General features: G+C 41.6%; 1 protein-coding gene and 1 long non-coding RNA gene across 9 annotated transcripts in view; one reads left to right on the top strand and one right to left on the bottom strand.

Moving 5' to 3' along the window:
- Positions 1-3665: 3665 nt before the first annotated feature.
- On the bottom strand, positions 3666-14684 carry LOC139356893 (uncharacterized). Its single transcript, XR_011609403.1, has 3 exons — positions 14392-14684; positions 14112-14195; positions 3666-4386 (listed from the first exon to the last, which is right to left on the bottom strand). It is a non-coding gene; the product is annotated as an uncharacterized lncRNA (long non-coding RNA).
- Positions 13432-15006, top strand: part of LOC105499941 (Y-box binding protein 3) — a 24673-nt gene continuing 23098 nt past the window's right edge. For 2 of the 8 annotated variants that reach the window (XM_011772838.2, XM_011772837.2), the window contains exon 1: positions 13432-13879. In XM_011772838.2, the coding sequence (XP_011771140.2) occupies positions 13618-13879 (262 nt within the window). In that variant the 5' untranslated portion in view covers positions 13432-13617. The remainder of the gene's footprint in view (positions 13880-15006) is intronic. The other 6 variants (XM_071072271.1, XM_071072270.1, XM_011772836.2 and 3 more) reach the window with 5 other exon arrangements.

The raw sequence follows: 15006 nt of genomic DNA, 5'->3' as shown, positions 1-15006 counted from the left end.
CAAATTTTTGGAGTTACACGGATGGCTCATGCCCTGTAAACTAATCTTCTTGTGATCAACTGGCTGGGTGTACATATTAACTAGTTAGAATTAGCTCTGTAGAGTGGGGTTTAACACATGATAGATACTAAATTAACTGTCATCAAGATATCTACACTTATTACAGAACTTTATATGGTTTCAATAAGATTTCGAGAAAATAATGAGGACATGAGTCTTCACAAAATGAGATATCCATGAATTGTCAAATTATTTTATTTTCTTTAAATGAAATTAAATCAAATCCAACCTGCCACTCAAATAGGCTGACAAAAAGATATAATTTAATATTATATTTCAATATTGTTTTACCTCATTTCCATAATCAATTAATATATCTCTATAAAGAAAATTTACACCTATTTTGTTGTCCTCTTCACAGCATAGAAAAAGAAACCATTTTTTTAGCCTGAGTGAGAGATGTTTCAAGGACAGGAACCTTCAGAAAAATCAGTGGCTGGATGGAGGGGCGATAAGTTCTCTGAGTTCCTCAAGAGCTGAACATGTGAGCTGAGTACAGGGGACGTTTCTTGCCTGTGCCTTTCAGAAACTGAGTCTTCTTGGAAATTTTTCTTTCTTCCAGAACAGTTCCAAATCCACTCATTGACAGGGCTACTCAGAGTCTATATTAGCCTCACAGAACTTGGAGTCTCAGATAATGGAGTAGCCATGTGGGGCTTAAACGGAGATATGAGGTTTTTCTATTGGTGGGAAGCCATGAATGGCTCATTCAAACCAAATCTTCAGTCAAGCCTCTTCATCCTTGAAGCCATTCCATTTCTCCTTTCTCCCTGACCCTTGGGTCATAGTCCCCTGCTCACATCCATCCATGTTTGGGGAAGAATGAGAGGGTGGTGCCACTCTCCTTGCTTTTCATCCATTACCAGGTGAAGGTTTAGACTGTACTTTCCTGTTTCAAATTTCCAGTTTATTATTGTCTAAAACTCTTTCCCAAGCACAACCAGTTCTCTGTTACACAGAAAGTACCTGGTAAGAGCTGGTTAGCTTTTCCCAGTTCCTGAGCACAGTGTGCAGAGCTGTGACTCAAAAGTGAGTCAAGCAAAAGAGGTGTCAATTGCATGTGACCTCTACTGAGACAAGAGTGGCCCCACTGGAACTCCCTCTCCTAAAGAACCCCAAAACACACTCAGCTTTTTCATCAAAGCACTTACTGTGTGGTTAGTTGTGAGCATGTAAATTTTCCTCAAAAGCACAATAAAAGAAGGGTGATTGCACACCCCTGAACTCTAAACAGCTATCTTACACATGTCCCTTCTGATGATGAGGGTAAGCACACATTCACTGGGTATTTTGGTTGTGACAAGTATTATTCTAAGAACTTTATGCACTTTGTCTCATTTAATCATCACAACAACCTTATAATTATTATTTTTTAAGAGCTGGGGTCTTGCTCTGTCACCTACACTGCAGTATAGTGGTGCCACCAAAGCTCACTGCAGCCTTGAACTCCTAGGCTCAAGTGATCTTCCCGCCTCAGCCTCCTGAGTAGCTAGGACTACAGACGTGCACCACTGCACAGCTAATTTCTTTTCTTTTTAATTTTGTAGGATCAAGGTCCCATTATGTTGCCTGGGCTGCTCTCAAATTTCCTGGCTTCAAGCGATCCTCCCACCTCAGCCTCCCAAAGTATTGAAATTACAGGCATAAGGCACCATGCTTGGCAAGAGGTACTATTATTATCATTGCCTTTTACTGATGAAGATACTGAAGAAACGAAATGGAAATTTGTCTAAAGTTGCACAGCTTGTAAAATTGAAACCCAGGACATACGACTTTAAATTTCCTTTATCCAGTCATGTCATCCAGTTTGCCTGGGACTAAGGCATTTCCCAGGATGTGGGACTTTCGGTGCTAAAATTTCAAAATGATACTGGTAGAGCTGGTGTTGCTATGGGGCCAGTCTTTTTCAGGTCCCAGGCTCTCTCCAGGTGCCTCAGGCCACCACCTTGGCGGCAGGTTAAAGTCTATTGCAATTCAATGGGGGTACCAGCAGGCAAACATTCACAGAAGCCGATTCTCTGGTGAGAATGAGAGAAGGGTATCCAGTGTGGCTATCCAGGGGCTCCAGTTACCTAAAACTTTGAAAAGTAGCATTCAGAGATTTTAATTGCCACCTTAATTCCCCATCAACTCTCTCATGGGCCCTTGGGTCAATCCACAGAAAAGGATCTGTTTGCCTGTACCTTGTCTCCTGCTATGGAAGGAAACAGTTTCTTTTACCAGCTTCACCAGTTGAGAGAAGTTTGGCAAAGGGATTGGGTATAGTCAGATTAGGCTTTGCAGAGAGAAGGATACTCAGCTTTGCTCCTGCCCATACCAGGGCTGAATGGGCCAGTTAACCTTACTATGAATATAGTCAGCTTTCCCGAGCTTTCTGGCAACATTTGGGATGTCTACCTACAATCTTCTTTGGTTTTAAGCACCCAGAACCATCTGTCAAGTACCTTGAACTAGTCTCAGAAACACATGACTTGAGAGCACTAGTGGCTTCCTGAGGTTGACACCCTCAGGCGTTCCAGAGGTCATCTTCCTTTCTCAGCTACCTGCCACCTCATTATTGAGCCTTAAGACAGAAATGTCTTTTCTCTTGGGATGGAAATTGTGTCTCCTAAAAACACTCTGAATTTCTGGTAGGTAATCATCTCCAGCTTAATCTAAGTGGCCTTTTCCAGGTTCTATCATCTGTCCCATCATGTTAAACCATGTGTCAGATGGCATGTCCAGGTTTGGGGAAATGATGTTTGCCTTGTGCCCAGGATTCTGACAACATGACTCCACCATCTTCAAGCAGAAGTTTAATTTTTAACAATCCATTCTGAAATGATGGTCTTATAGTCATGCCCCCCAAAAAGTATTCTCCAGGTAATTGCTAAACACTAAAATGGATTGTATTTACCCTAATTTAATTTATCTTCTGCTGGACAATCTTATATGTGTAATTGTGTAGTAACTTTCAGACAGTCTCACCATAGTACTCTAGTCACATATCACTGGGGACTTGTGAAAGTGCACACCCAAATCTACACCAGAGTCACAGCTAGGCTGACCAGTCATCCAGTTTGTCTGGGACTAAGGCATTTCCCAGGATGTGGGACTTTTGGTGCTAAAATTTCAAAATGATTTGGCTTCAGTGCTAAGAGTTGTAATCTACCCATGGCTCTGATATGGACCACACAAATACTTTGGTAATTCCAGTGGCAGGGGAGCCGGGGGGAAGGCACATAGAAGAGATATGAATTATAGCCCACATATCCGTGTGTGGTGAAAAAAAGTCATATAATGTATCAGTCAGGGCCCCAGCAGGAAAAAGCATGATAAAAGGCAATTAATTGAGAGTTTTAACAAAAAAAATACAGTAAAATGTGTAGGGAGGATTAGGGGAGATCAACCAGGAATGATGAAGCACCCTCAGGGCTAACAACAGGGAAGCTTAAAGATCCTAGGGTTTGAGAGTGCAGAGAGAGGAAATCGTTTCCAGAACCCAACCCAGACTAGACAGGGGTCCCAGACAGGATTTGCTGCCTTCAGGAAAGGGACTCTATCAAACTATAGGGAGGGATCCTTGGAAATACATATCCCAATTCATTCCATTCTCTTCTTCTGCAGTGCCCTCCAATGACTGGACCCAACTGGAAGCCAGAGCAAAGAAGTCTGTAGAAGCTATTCAAAGTGGTTAATTCTCTGGGGCATAGAGCAGGGAGGAAAAAAGGTAAAGAATGGATGTTGGAGACAAAAAAAAAAAATCAGCCTACATTATTTTCTTTCCCTTAAAATTAATTTTATTTGGGGGAATCCATCCCAAATCCATCCCCTCCTCTTCACACCCATCCCATCTTCAATAGAGCATGCTGTTTAGTCTTTAATCTAGATTCTGACCACACTTACTGATGAGATGAACACTGTCCAACTTGCAGGAATGCCCAAGTCCAGTGGTTCTGTGGCTCTGCACCACAGTGTTCATGGGAATCTTTGCTAGAATTGAGAACCTTGAGGAACACGGTGCTACTCAAATGTGCCTACTATGAAGATATCCTCCACGTTTCAAAGTCCTTCCAGAGAACACAAGAGGGAACAGCCACAGTCCCAGTTACATAGATGAGCTTATTGTTTTTTCCCCAGGCTTGAGATTCTCCTTAACTTGAATTCTGCTTTTGCGTATCTTCTTTCAGACACTAACTCTTCTCCCCTTCCACTCTGAATTTCCTGGCATAATTTCTTCAGTGGGCTTGGATTCTCACAAAATTAAGAGGGCGGGGGAGGGGGTTCTTCTGGAAGCCGCTTCTGCTTTCAGTCTTGCAAACTACCAAATGCCAAAAACTTAGCTTTCTAGAATAAGGAAAAAGAAAATCACCAAAACAAATCCAGTTAGTCAGAATTCTCTCTGACTCTTCTATTGCAATATGAATAACATGCAATTTAATTTACATAATCAAGTTGGAATTTTAAATGGAGTTGGGGTAGCATAGCAGAGGGGAAATTGATGTTAATTCTAGCTTGTATATAAGATAGAAACAAGAAAAAAATATACACATAAAATATCAATGTATATAAAAATGGAAAAACAGTCATAGCCTTGTCACTTGTCTGACTGCACATACATCCTTTCCCCTCCACTCTTTGCCTCCGTATTTCTGAGCCTCAGAGCTTGACAGAGATGGAGGGAGGCAGGAGGATTAAGGTAAGCATATAATGATGTAACTTCCCCTATAATATTTAAACAAACTTGCCTCTCTGAACGTGTACTTAATTACTGTCCAGAGCTGATAGTCTCACATAATCTGCATGGATAAGGACAAGAGGAATGAATGTCAGCGTAGAGCTGAGGAGATGGTCCTGACTTTGGACCCTGATGAATCTCAGTTTGAATCCCTATTTTATGACCTACTATCTTTATGATCATAAGCAAATTGAGTAACCGTTCGGAGTTTTGGTTTCCTTACCTATAAAATTGCAATAACACCAAACTTACTGAGCTGGTGTAAAGGTTAGAAATAATAAATACAACGTCCCTGTTTAGTATGTAGACCATGGTAAGTACCAGATGAAGAGTGCTTCCTGTTCATATTCAAGTAATTATCCCACCCTCAAAACCACAGAATACAGCAAACCAGAGAAAGGCCTAAGAAGTTAATGGATTAAAAAAATGAACTGGCCAAGTGTGGTGGCTCAAGCCTGTAATGCCAGCAGTTTGGGACGCTGAGGCAGGTGAGGTAGGAAGATCACTTGAGGCCAGGAGTTTGAGGAACAATAGCAACAGAGCTGTATTCCCAGCTACTCGGGAGGCTGAGGCAGGAGAGGCAGGATCTCTTAAGCCTGGAAAATACAGTTTGCAGCGAGTTATGGTGGTGCCACTGCACTTCAGCCTGGGTGACAGAGCGAGACCCTGTCTGTAAAGAAAATAGAAAAGTAAAAAAGAAAAATGAACTGGACTGAGAGTTAAGGTCAAATGAAATTATAAGAGTCTCTACTCATAAGATATTTTTGTCTCTTCTTTCCAGTTTTTGTTTGCAGGAAACGAGAGGGATCCTCTGATTACCAAATTTACTCTCAACAGGGGCTGGTCCCCATCCGGAGCAAAAGGCTTCAGTAACCCCAATCCAGCATTTTCTCGACAGACTTCTAACTCAAAGAGTACTGTGGCCTATTTCTGCAGGTATGTACAGCTTGCTTAAGAGTTTCAGCCATAATGAAGGTCAGGAAAGTGCCAACTAATCTTGAAGGACCAGGATATACCGAGATCAGAAACCAAGGATAAGGTGTGCCCAGTTATAGCTGTTGAGTCTTCATAGTGAATCTTATTTCCTAATCTATAAAGAAGGGTTGAGCGATGGAATGGAGTGTGGAGAACCCTCCACAGCAGATTCCTACTCCTGTCAAATCCAGACAGTCAAGTCCTAATTGAGTATATTTTAATGACCTTTTCACAAACAGCCCAGACTACATCCAACCATTAACCAACTCCCTGCCCACAGAGATTGTAGTTACTTCAAAGGGACACCTCAAAGTCATTTTGTCACATGATGGAATTTCTCACCCCTCACATTTTGATGCTACCAAACCAAGTTCCTTCTTGGTACAATTTAACTTGTGTTCTTCTGTTTTACACTTATTAGATACATTAAAATAGCTAGTTATACACATCAGTGCAATTCAAATAAAATGGCATTCTTCTATTTTCTTAGGCCCCAGTATGTGTAATGGGTCCTTTTAGATGTCAGCTTCCATATTTTAGGGAAATATTTTATATTTCATAGTAGTTATAGGTTATGAATCCTGAATTTGAAAAGAAATTCATGAAATCAACATACAGGAGAATGGGAGTAGCCACAGTCAAACAGTATATGTCTTTACTGGAACATACTTTTTAATATTGCCTTCTATTCTAAAATACAGGTGTTTAGCTTAGTGGGTCTTTTTTAGGATGGCCCCCAAAATAATAATAATAAATGTATATAAATCATCACTCAACTCACCAACAAGAAAAAAAGTAACCCCCTCAGAAAACAAACCAAACCATTCCAGTTGATTCTTGCAATCTTGTTTTTACAAATTAACCTACTTGAATTTAAGTTTATCCCTTTGATATTTCAAGACTCCTAGTTTTGTTTCTTAATTTTTCATGTAAAATTTCACTGTGGGTACTTCTAGAGTGGTATAGCTTTAAACGCTAAAACATTTATCTTGAAAAACTCTAAAATTGATCTGTCTTTATCAATAAGACCATTCTATTATTGATTACTCTTTTTCATCTTAAATGTAATAAAAAGTCAAAGAGAAGAAAAAGCTGGCTTGAGAGTTAATGTTGCAAATCAGTGTAGGCTGTAAAAAAAGAATACCAATAGAATAAAAATTATTTTACTAAAACTATTTTAAAATACATATTTTATGATTTAAAGTAAAATATCACTAGGTTGATGTGTTTCTGGAAATTGGCAACAAGCTGATCTGTAATTGGAAATGGTAGTAAAATACGTGCTAGTCAACACATGGGTTCCATGGTCTGAACGTTTGTGTCTCTCCACAATTCACACGTTGAAGCCTAATCACCAAGGTGATGGCATTAGGAGATGGGGCCTTTTGGCGACATTTAGGTCATGAGCACAGGCCCTCACCAATAGGATTAGCAACCTAATAAAAGAGACCCGAGGGAGCTTGTTAGCCTTTTTGTCCTTCCACCATGTAAGGACCCACTGAAGGCAACATCTATGAAGAACAGGCCCTCACCAGACACCAAATCTGATGGTGCCATGATCTCCGATTTCCCCGCCTCCAAAACTGTAAGCAATACATTTCTGTTGTTTAGAAACTACCCAGTCTATGGTATTTTTCTGTAGCACTCCAAACAAACTAATAGGTATCCCGTCATAATACTCGTCTGTGCTTAAATTCTGCTCCCTACCATCCCATGCTTACTAAAAGACCAATAGTGATGGATGCAAGGGATTTGGCAAAAGCAGAATAAAAGGAAATAAAAAACTAGAAATATTTTGCTCACAGTGCAGTAAGATTTCTGGAGATCTAAATCCTTGGAGAAGCAGATATTATACTTCTTGTTTATATTTACTCCATAATGTCAAAATAAATACATATTCAGATCTACATTAACAAATACTACTATTTTGTGGTCGTGTGTGTGCGCGCACGTGCGCACGAGCACGTGTATTTATTTTTTGAATATATATATATATATATATTCATTTGGAAGTTAAAACTCGGATTGGAATTTTAACAAATCTTTCTCTCTTGGAATTTTCTTAGGAGCCAGTTTTCTTTCTCCCAAATTTTCTCATTCTCAGTTTCTACTCCAAAGTCTCCATGTTAAAGGAACATCAAAATCCAATTAAACATGTCTCCAAAAAATGAGTATGAAATAGATCATTATGGTGAGCCACTAGGGATGCTAAAGAGATCAAATGAATGTCTGACTAAAAGGAAGAGTTCAATTTAAAGAGAAGAGAAGGAAGAATTTTGAAGGGCAAAAACTGAAGAAGAGACACATTGGATGATTTTCCTCCCTATTTGCTGTTTGAGAGTGCATTTTCCTGTTTGCTGTTTGAGAGTGCATTTTTAAGAATTATCTTATCTACCAAGAAATAAAAGACTCTATATCTTCTAGACAATAATCTAGATTTGATAGTCTCTGAGATTTAATTCCTAAACAAGTACGGACATAAAGTGAGGTGATAAAGAAAGTTAAAAGAATAAAGAAAGTGGATTAAAACAGAAAAAAAAGAGAAAAATAGTATTGCAAAAAGAGACAGAATAAAGCTTTTTTAGGAAGAAGAGAATATATTTTATTCATTGCTTCAGAAAGTTTCAAAATGCTTCAAATAAAATTGCACACAGCTGTTTGGTTTCCTCTCCAGAGGACCTAATTGGAAAGATCTGAACATTATCTTCTGTGGCCAGACAGCCTTGCTTTCTTTCTTTTCTTTGTTTTCTTAAGACAGGATCTCACTCTGTCACCCAGGCTAGAGCACAGTGGCATGATCACAGTTCACTCTAGCCTCAACCTCCCAGGCTCAAGTGATCCTCCCACCTCAGTCTCCTGAGTAGCCCTGAGTAGCTGGAACTACAGGCATGTGCCATCATGTCCAGCACAGCTAATTTTTGTTAGTTTTTGTTTGTTTGGTTGGTTTTGTAGAAATGGGGTTTTGCTATGTTGTCCAGGCTGGTCCTAAACTCCTGGGCTCAAGCGATCCACCTGCCTTGGCCTCCCAAAGTGCTGCCTTGCTCTGTTTTTGAGGGGACTCAATGATAGAGCATGGACATTTTGTCAATCAGAATTTTATGGTGGCAAGGGCGCTGAATTGGGTTTGAGGAGACTCAGGTTTTGGTTCTAGCTTCGCCACCAAATACATAAATTAGTTTGAGAAAGTCGGTTAATCTCTGAACTGCAATTCCTTGTTTCTAAAATGAGTGGGGTTGAGATGGATAAATTTCTTTCTAGTTTGAATTTATCGGATAATCTTTTCAAGTTCTTCACCAAAACTGTATCCATCTGCTAGTCTTTAAATAAACACTATGAACACATCTACATAGTTGAGAAAATAAGTAAAAGCAAAACAAATGCAACAACGTCACTTAGAAGCTGGAACTTTTATATAAAATCAATATATGTTGAAATAATCAGGTTTTTTAAAACTTCTCAGTAATTGCTTTTTTTTTTTCTCCTGCTTAATAATTTCAGGTCTACAGGTGCAACATTTTCTGAACTCTAAATCCAGCTTCCCATAGGGGAGAGTAAAGTCACAGCCAATTCCCCACCATATTCTTAGTTCTCTTAATGAAAAGGAAGAAATCCTATAATACATCTTCACTATGGTAGGCCAATATATGTGAAAGTTAAATAAGAAGCATAGTCTATAAAGGCAGTGGTGACATGGAATGGATATTGTAAATTCACTTTGTTTACATACCCTAGAGATTATCAGTGACATCATTATAGAGTTATTCAGAATTACAGCATTATGGTTCATGTTTGGATATTATATGTTTGGATATAATATCCAATTACATGTTTGGATATAATATCCAATTCTTTGGCTATTATATGTCACAAAGGAAGCTCAAACCAGCCCAACAGGTAGCATTATCCTGATGGGTAACCACAGACTAATGTATGGTCCACCTTTCAGGACCGGGACTTTTTCCCAATGGAATCTTGAAGAATTATTCAGGCTAAATTTCTAATTGTCTAGAAGGCTTGTGCTACTCAATATGGTAGTCATCAGCCACACTGAACTCTTTAAATGTAAGTTCAAATTAAGATGTCTTAAAAGTGTAAGATACACACTTTGAAGACAGCACCAAAAAAAAGAGGAATGTAGAATACATCATTCATAGTTTACTCTTGATTAAATGTGGAAATAATATATATTTTATATTGATTGGGTTAGGTAAAATCTATTAAAATTAATTTCATCTGTTTTTCACTGTTTTATTGTGGCTGCTTGAAAATTTAAAATTAAATATTTGGTTCACACTTGGGACTCAAATTATATTTCCATTGGGACAGTGTGGGTCTATACCATAAATTCATCAATACAGGGGCATTCCTGTCCTGTTTTGCATGATGTTCTCAACACTGAATTGGAATGATTAATAAATGTGCTGAATGCACTATTACTGAGTGCCAAACAGAGCATGATAACCAAGGTCCAATCTCCCCGTGAACATTGCTGGAGACATCCTGAAATACCTTTACTCTCTTATTCTTGAACTTTTCTTTTCCAAACTGATCATTTCCCTCATGTTCTTTTTTGTATTAATTTAGATTAATACTTCACTGTTTTCCAGTTTCAAATATGCTAATATACAATGCTTCCTTACTTTAAGCTCCAGTCCCTTAAATAACTTGAATTCTCCTCAATCTCCTTAGTCAATTAATTGCATTTTCTTCCTTAGGGTGATATGCTAGTCTCTTCTCAATTTAGCATCAACCTTAGCTTCTTCAAACGCAGAGACTACATTTCCCAGAATCTCCCTCCTGGCCTGTGTATTTCCAAGTTGGAATCTGCAAATGAGAGGCTTTCGCTCAAAGTTTAGAAGGAAGAAGAGGAGGAGACCATTATATTCCAGAGTCAGTTACAGAAAGATGCATGGGCATCGAAGCTGCTTCCAGATGAACTTCTGGAGGACTTACTGCATCTGTGGTGCTGACTGAGATAGCAGGTACAGAAGTAAAGCTAATGAAGTTTAAATTTCAGGGCTCCTATCTTGTGCCGATCCTTTCTAAGACTCTAGGAGCAGTCCTAGCAATTTAGTATTCATAGCAATTTAGTATTCATAACTTTATCTCAAAAAGGGCTCTCTAAATTGTATGAGTTTTAAGTGTCACAAAACCTCAATCCAGCCCTGAATTGCTGAGAACTTCCGAAAGATCTTGTGGCTCCAGTGGCTTCAGGAGAACTCCTGAGAACCACTGTCTTGGGGACTGGAGTCTGAGATCTTCAACGGAGCTTCTCTGACTTTCCCTCCTTCAGCCCTTCCAACAGTTGTGAAAGCTTTAACTTCCTCCATGCTAGGAACAGAGTGGCATTTGTTTTTATGATCAAATCAATAATTGCTTAAAAATGATTGCTGTCAGCAATTAGATTATAATTCTTTGTTGACTTAAACTTAATAAATGATGATATTGTCTTACAACAGAAATGTTGATAGTGAAAAATAATTTAACATCACATCAAAAGACCTTATGACCAGCTCCATTCTGGTCAACATTGGATACTCATAATGGTGTACTTGACAAAGTCTTTGCTTAGCAAATATGAGTGTATGAATTAGTGAATGACGGAATGGATAAATTTATGTGTATCTGTATCCAAGTTGCTTCCTAGTTATGATTATGAAAACAACATAGATCATGTTTGTTCTAATTTTCTTTAGATTTATTTAGCCCAGTACCAAGAACTTCCAGCTGCTCACTGCTTTTTTTGGATGACAATGATATGTAGTTTTGGGAGCCAGTCCAGCACAAATTCTAGGAAATCCCAGGGTGCATCTGTAATTATTTTAGGGTCTTCCAGAGGTTGGAGACCACACCTGTTAGTTATGAATTATTTCCAAGGATGAATTTTTTTAAAAGGCTTTACTTTTGGATCGGTTTGAAGAGTTCAATCTCTTTTTTCCTGTAATGTAATTCTGAAAGGTAATGGCAATGATAATCATTTTGCTGAATAAGAAAGTCAATGGTCAGTCCTCACCAGAATAAATCATTCTTATAATTTAATTGTAATTAAGAGCATAACCTTTCAAATTAAGAAATAATTTAATCATTCTCAGAATTAGACCAGCATTTTAAAAGCATCTGCATTTATATAACATCGCTGTATGCTCCATATTGAAGTCAAACTAAAATATGAATCTAACATTTAAGAGTTTGTAATTTTTAAAATATTGATGAATTACATAGAAAAGCTCAAAATTCCATAATTTGCCATTTTTTCAAATAATTTCTTTGTGTTTTCTGTGAATGAAACAAGAAAGTAAGAATTCAGGAAAGTTTCATAATTGATAGCAAATGTGCAGTTAAGTAATTGAGTTTGGAAGAATTTGGTCTGTTTTCATTCTGTAAAAATGTATTATGTCCAAACTCTATGCTACATACTGTACTAACCAGTGAAGATACAAAGATGAATTACACTTGATAGTTACCCTACTGACGTAAGGTAGACATCAACATTACAGATTCATTCCTGGAAAAAATTTGGTAAACTGTTTGAGGGAACAGGCAATAACTTAAAAAACAAACAAAACGAAGGAGCTTTAAGTGGACCGGACACTGGAGTTACACATGATAATCTCATCTATTTTTCATGTCACCTTTGAGAACCTCTCATAAAGAAGGAAACCGACTCTGGGACATTGAATCTCTGTCCCAAGTTAACCTGGTTAATAAAGAACAGAGCCAGAATTTATACCTCATCTGTCTGAACCCTAGGGGCCAAATAATCCTGTATTCCAGACAGTCTTTGGGTATAGATCCCAGACCCTTTGGCCCTGTGTTTAGTACCATCCAGTCCATTCTCAAAGGGCCATGCGGGCTCGTCAAGTTGGGAATAATGTTGATTGGGTGATCTGTTTCTCTATACCTCTCATCCTGGAGGCTAAGAGGGCTCAGTTCCTTAAGCTTTCACCAGCTGGCAGAGGCAACTGGAGCAGAAGGTAGGACGTGGATTTATTCAGCTTTTTTCAAGTACCTTATTAAATATATATTGACAGCTCATTATTTGTCGCGGTTAAATTGGTGTAAACTCTGAATTTACATTAAATCTGTGAGGTCAATTTCCTCATCTGCGTGTTACAGATGAAATTATCCGTATATTACTTTTCAGGAGTAAGTTGCCAAATAGTCTTAAGGTTTTATTATTCCAGTTCTTAATGGCTGTGCTACGAATAGCTGCTGAGGCTTGATATATGTTGAATGACTGACTAGATGCAAAGGATTTAAAAACAAGTGTTTGAGACAGTAAAGCGCAGAGTAGTTTGGGTGCCCTATTTTACCTCTCCTATAGGTCAGCTGCGGGTGTCAAGATGGGTTGAGGGAGGAGAGCCCCTGCACCCCGCTCCAACAAAGGGTCAGCAGCGCGGGCTCCTCGGAACGCTCCAGACGACCACCCAGGCGCCTCGTTCACCCTGGCTTTCCTTGGCTCTGCAACGCGGCCCGCGCGCTCGCGTCCCGGCGGATTGGAGCCATGGAAAGGGCACCGGGCGCCTTTAAATGCTAATGAGAGCCCAGGGCCCGACTCCCAAGCCAAGTTTCCCCACCCTCTCCCCTCGCCCGCCCTTCCCTCCCGGGCCGGTGCGCCGCCTAGAAAAACTTGTGCGGGGCCATTTTTGGGGCAGTAAGATCGAGCGAGGAGCCCAAGAACGAGCGCGCAGCCCAAAGCTCGAGCCGCCTCCGCCGCGCGACCCCACCTCGGCCGCCGCCGCCTGCGCCGCGAGATCCGCCCCGGCCTCCCCGAGAGCGAGCCCGGGCCGCCGCGACCACCAGCCGCGCTAACCGCCGACCAACCGCCACCGAGGCGCCTGAGCGAGAGCAGAGGAGGAGGAGGCATGAGCGAGGCGGGCGAGGCCACCACCACCACCACCACCACCCTCCCGCAGGCTCCGACGGAGGCGGCCGCCGCGGCTCCCCAGGACCCCGCGCCCAAGAGCCCGGTGGGCAGCGGTGCGCCCCAGGCCGCGGCCCCGGCGCCCGCCGCCCACGTCGCAGGAAACCCGGGTGGGGACGCGGCCCCCGCAGCCACGGGTACCGCGGCCGCCACCTCTTTAGCCACCGCCGCCGGCAGCGAAGACGCGGAGAAAAAAGTTCTCGGTGAGTCAGGCCGGGGAGGGCAGGGGATGCAGTAGTGGGGCGGGCCCGGCCGGCCGCGGAGCACGTGTGGGCAGCTCGCGCTACATCTCCCACCCGGGCTGGAGACGCTGACAGCACGGGGTCCCCGGGGGTCTCCGCGTCCCCAGTTCCGGCCGCCGCTGGCCGCCTCCCTTGCTGGCGCTCCCAGGTGAGCGCGCTGCGCCCTGCGCTCCTCGCCGCCGCGTGCACCTACCTTCTGGTTCCGGGCCAGAAAGTTTAGGTCTTAACTTCTGTCTACCAGACGGGCACTGTCTCGGATTGCCGTGTTGGAAAATGCCTGCGTTTGGAGAGGAAGAGAGGCGGTCTGGGAGAGGGGACCTTGGGTAGAGATGGATGTGGACGTAGGGGAAGGACGGACACGTGGGCCTGGCACTTTGGGTCCTTGCTTGGGATCTGGGAAAGGAGAGCATTCCTTTGGGGAAGAGGAAGGCGCTAGAAGGAAACGGGGAGGGAAAGATAGAAAAGCTTCTTGCCAGAAAGGGTCGGGTGTCTCTCCCTGACGCCCTTCCCACATGGGCATGGGAAAGACGCCATGCTCCTGTCGGCTCCATGCCAGCAAAGAGGTGTTGCAATCGTCTCCGGGAAACTTGGATCTTAGTCCCACGTCCTCCTCCCCCTCTCTGTGCCCACTGCTGCAAACAGCCATTCAGTGTCCACCAATGGCTACACGCTTCCCTCTTCCCGGACTGTGGGAACGCACGTGGTGTAGCAGCTGAAAAAACTTCGTCGGAAGTAGGAGTATGACGTTAGTTCAAAACATTGTTACCTTGGCACTTGTAACCTAGGAAGGGAAACAGGAAGATGAAATGTTCAGATTTGGAGGGGAGCAGTGGATGGAAAGGGTTTCTGTGATGGTTGTTGGTTTAGTCACGTAACTTAAGCGTTCTGTTCTTAAGTAACGCCCTGTGTGAGTTCTTAAACGCTTGCAAAGCAGGTGGGTGGTGAATAACCTCCCTAAAGGGTGTGTGTCCATATCGTTCACTCTTTTAAACAGGAACACAGGAATGTTAACAGATGGTGTAGGATGCTTCGGAGACATTTTCACTATTTGGGGTGCGGCATGTTTGATCTCTCTGAGCCCTACTTCC

This window comes from Macaca nemestrina, chromosome 10 (genome assembly GCF_043159975.1).
Source record: "Macaca nemestrina isolate mMacNem1 chromosome 10, mMacNem.hap1, whole genome shotgun sequence".
In the NCBI taxonomy this organism is placed as follows: domain Eukaryota; kingdom Metazoa; phylum Chordata; class Mammalia; order Primates; family Cercopithecidae; genus Macaca; species Macaca nemestrina.
Note: the sequence above shows the minus strand (reverse complement) of the source record. Positions and strands in the feature narration are given on the sequence as shown.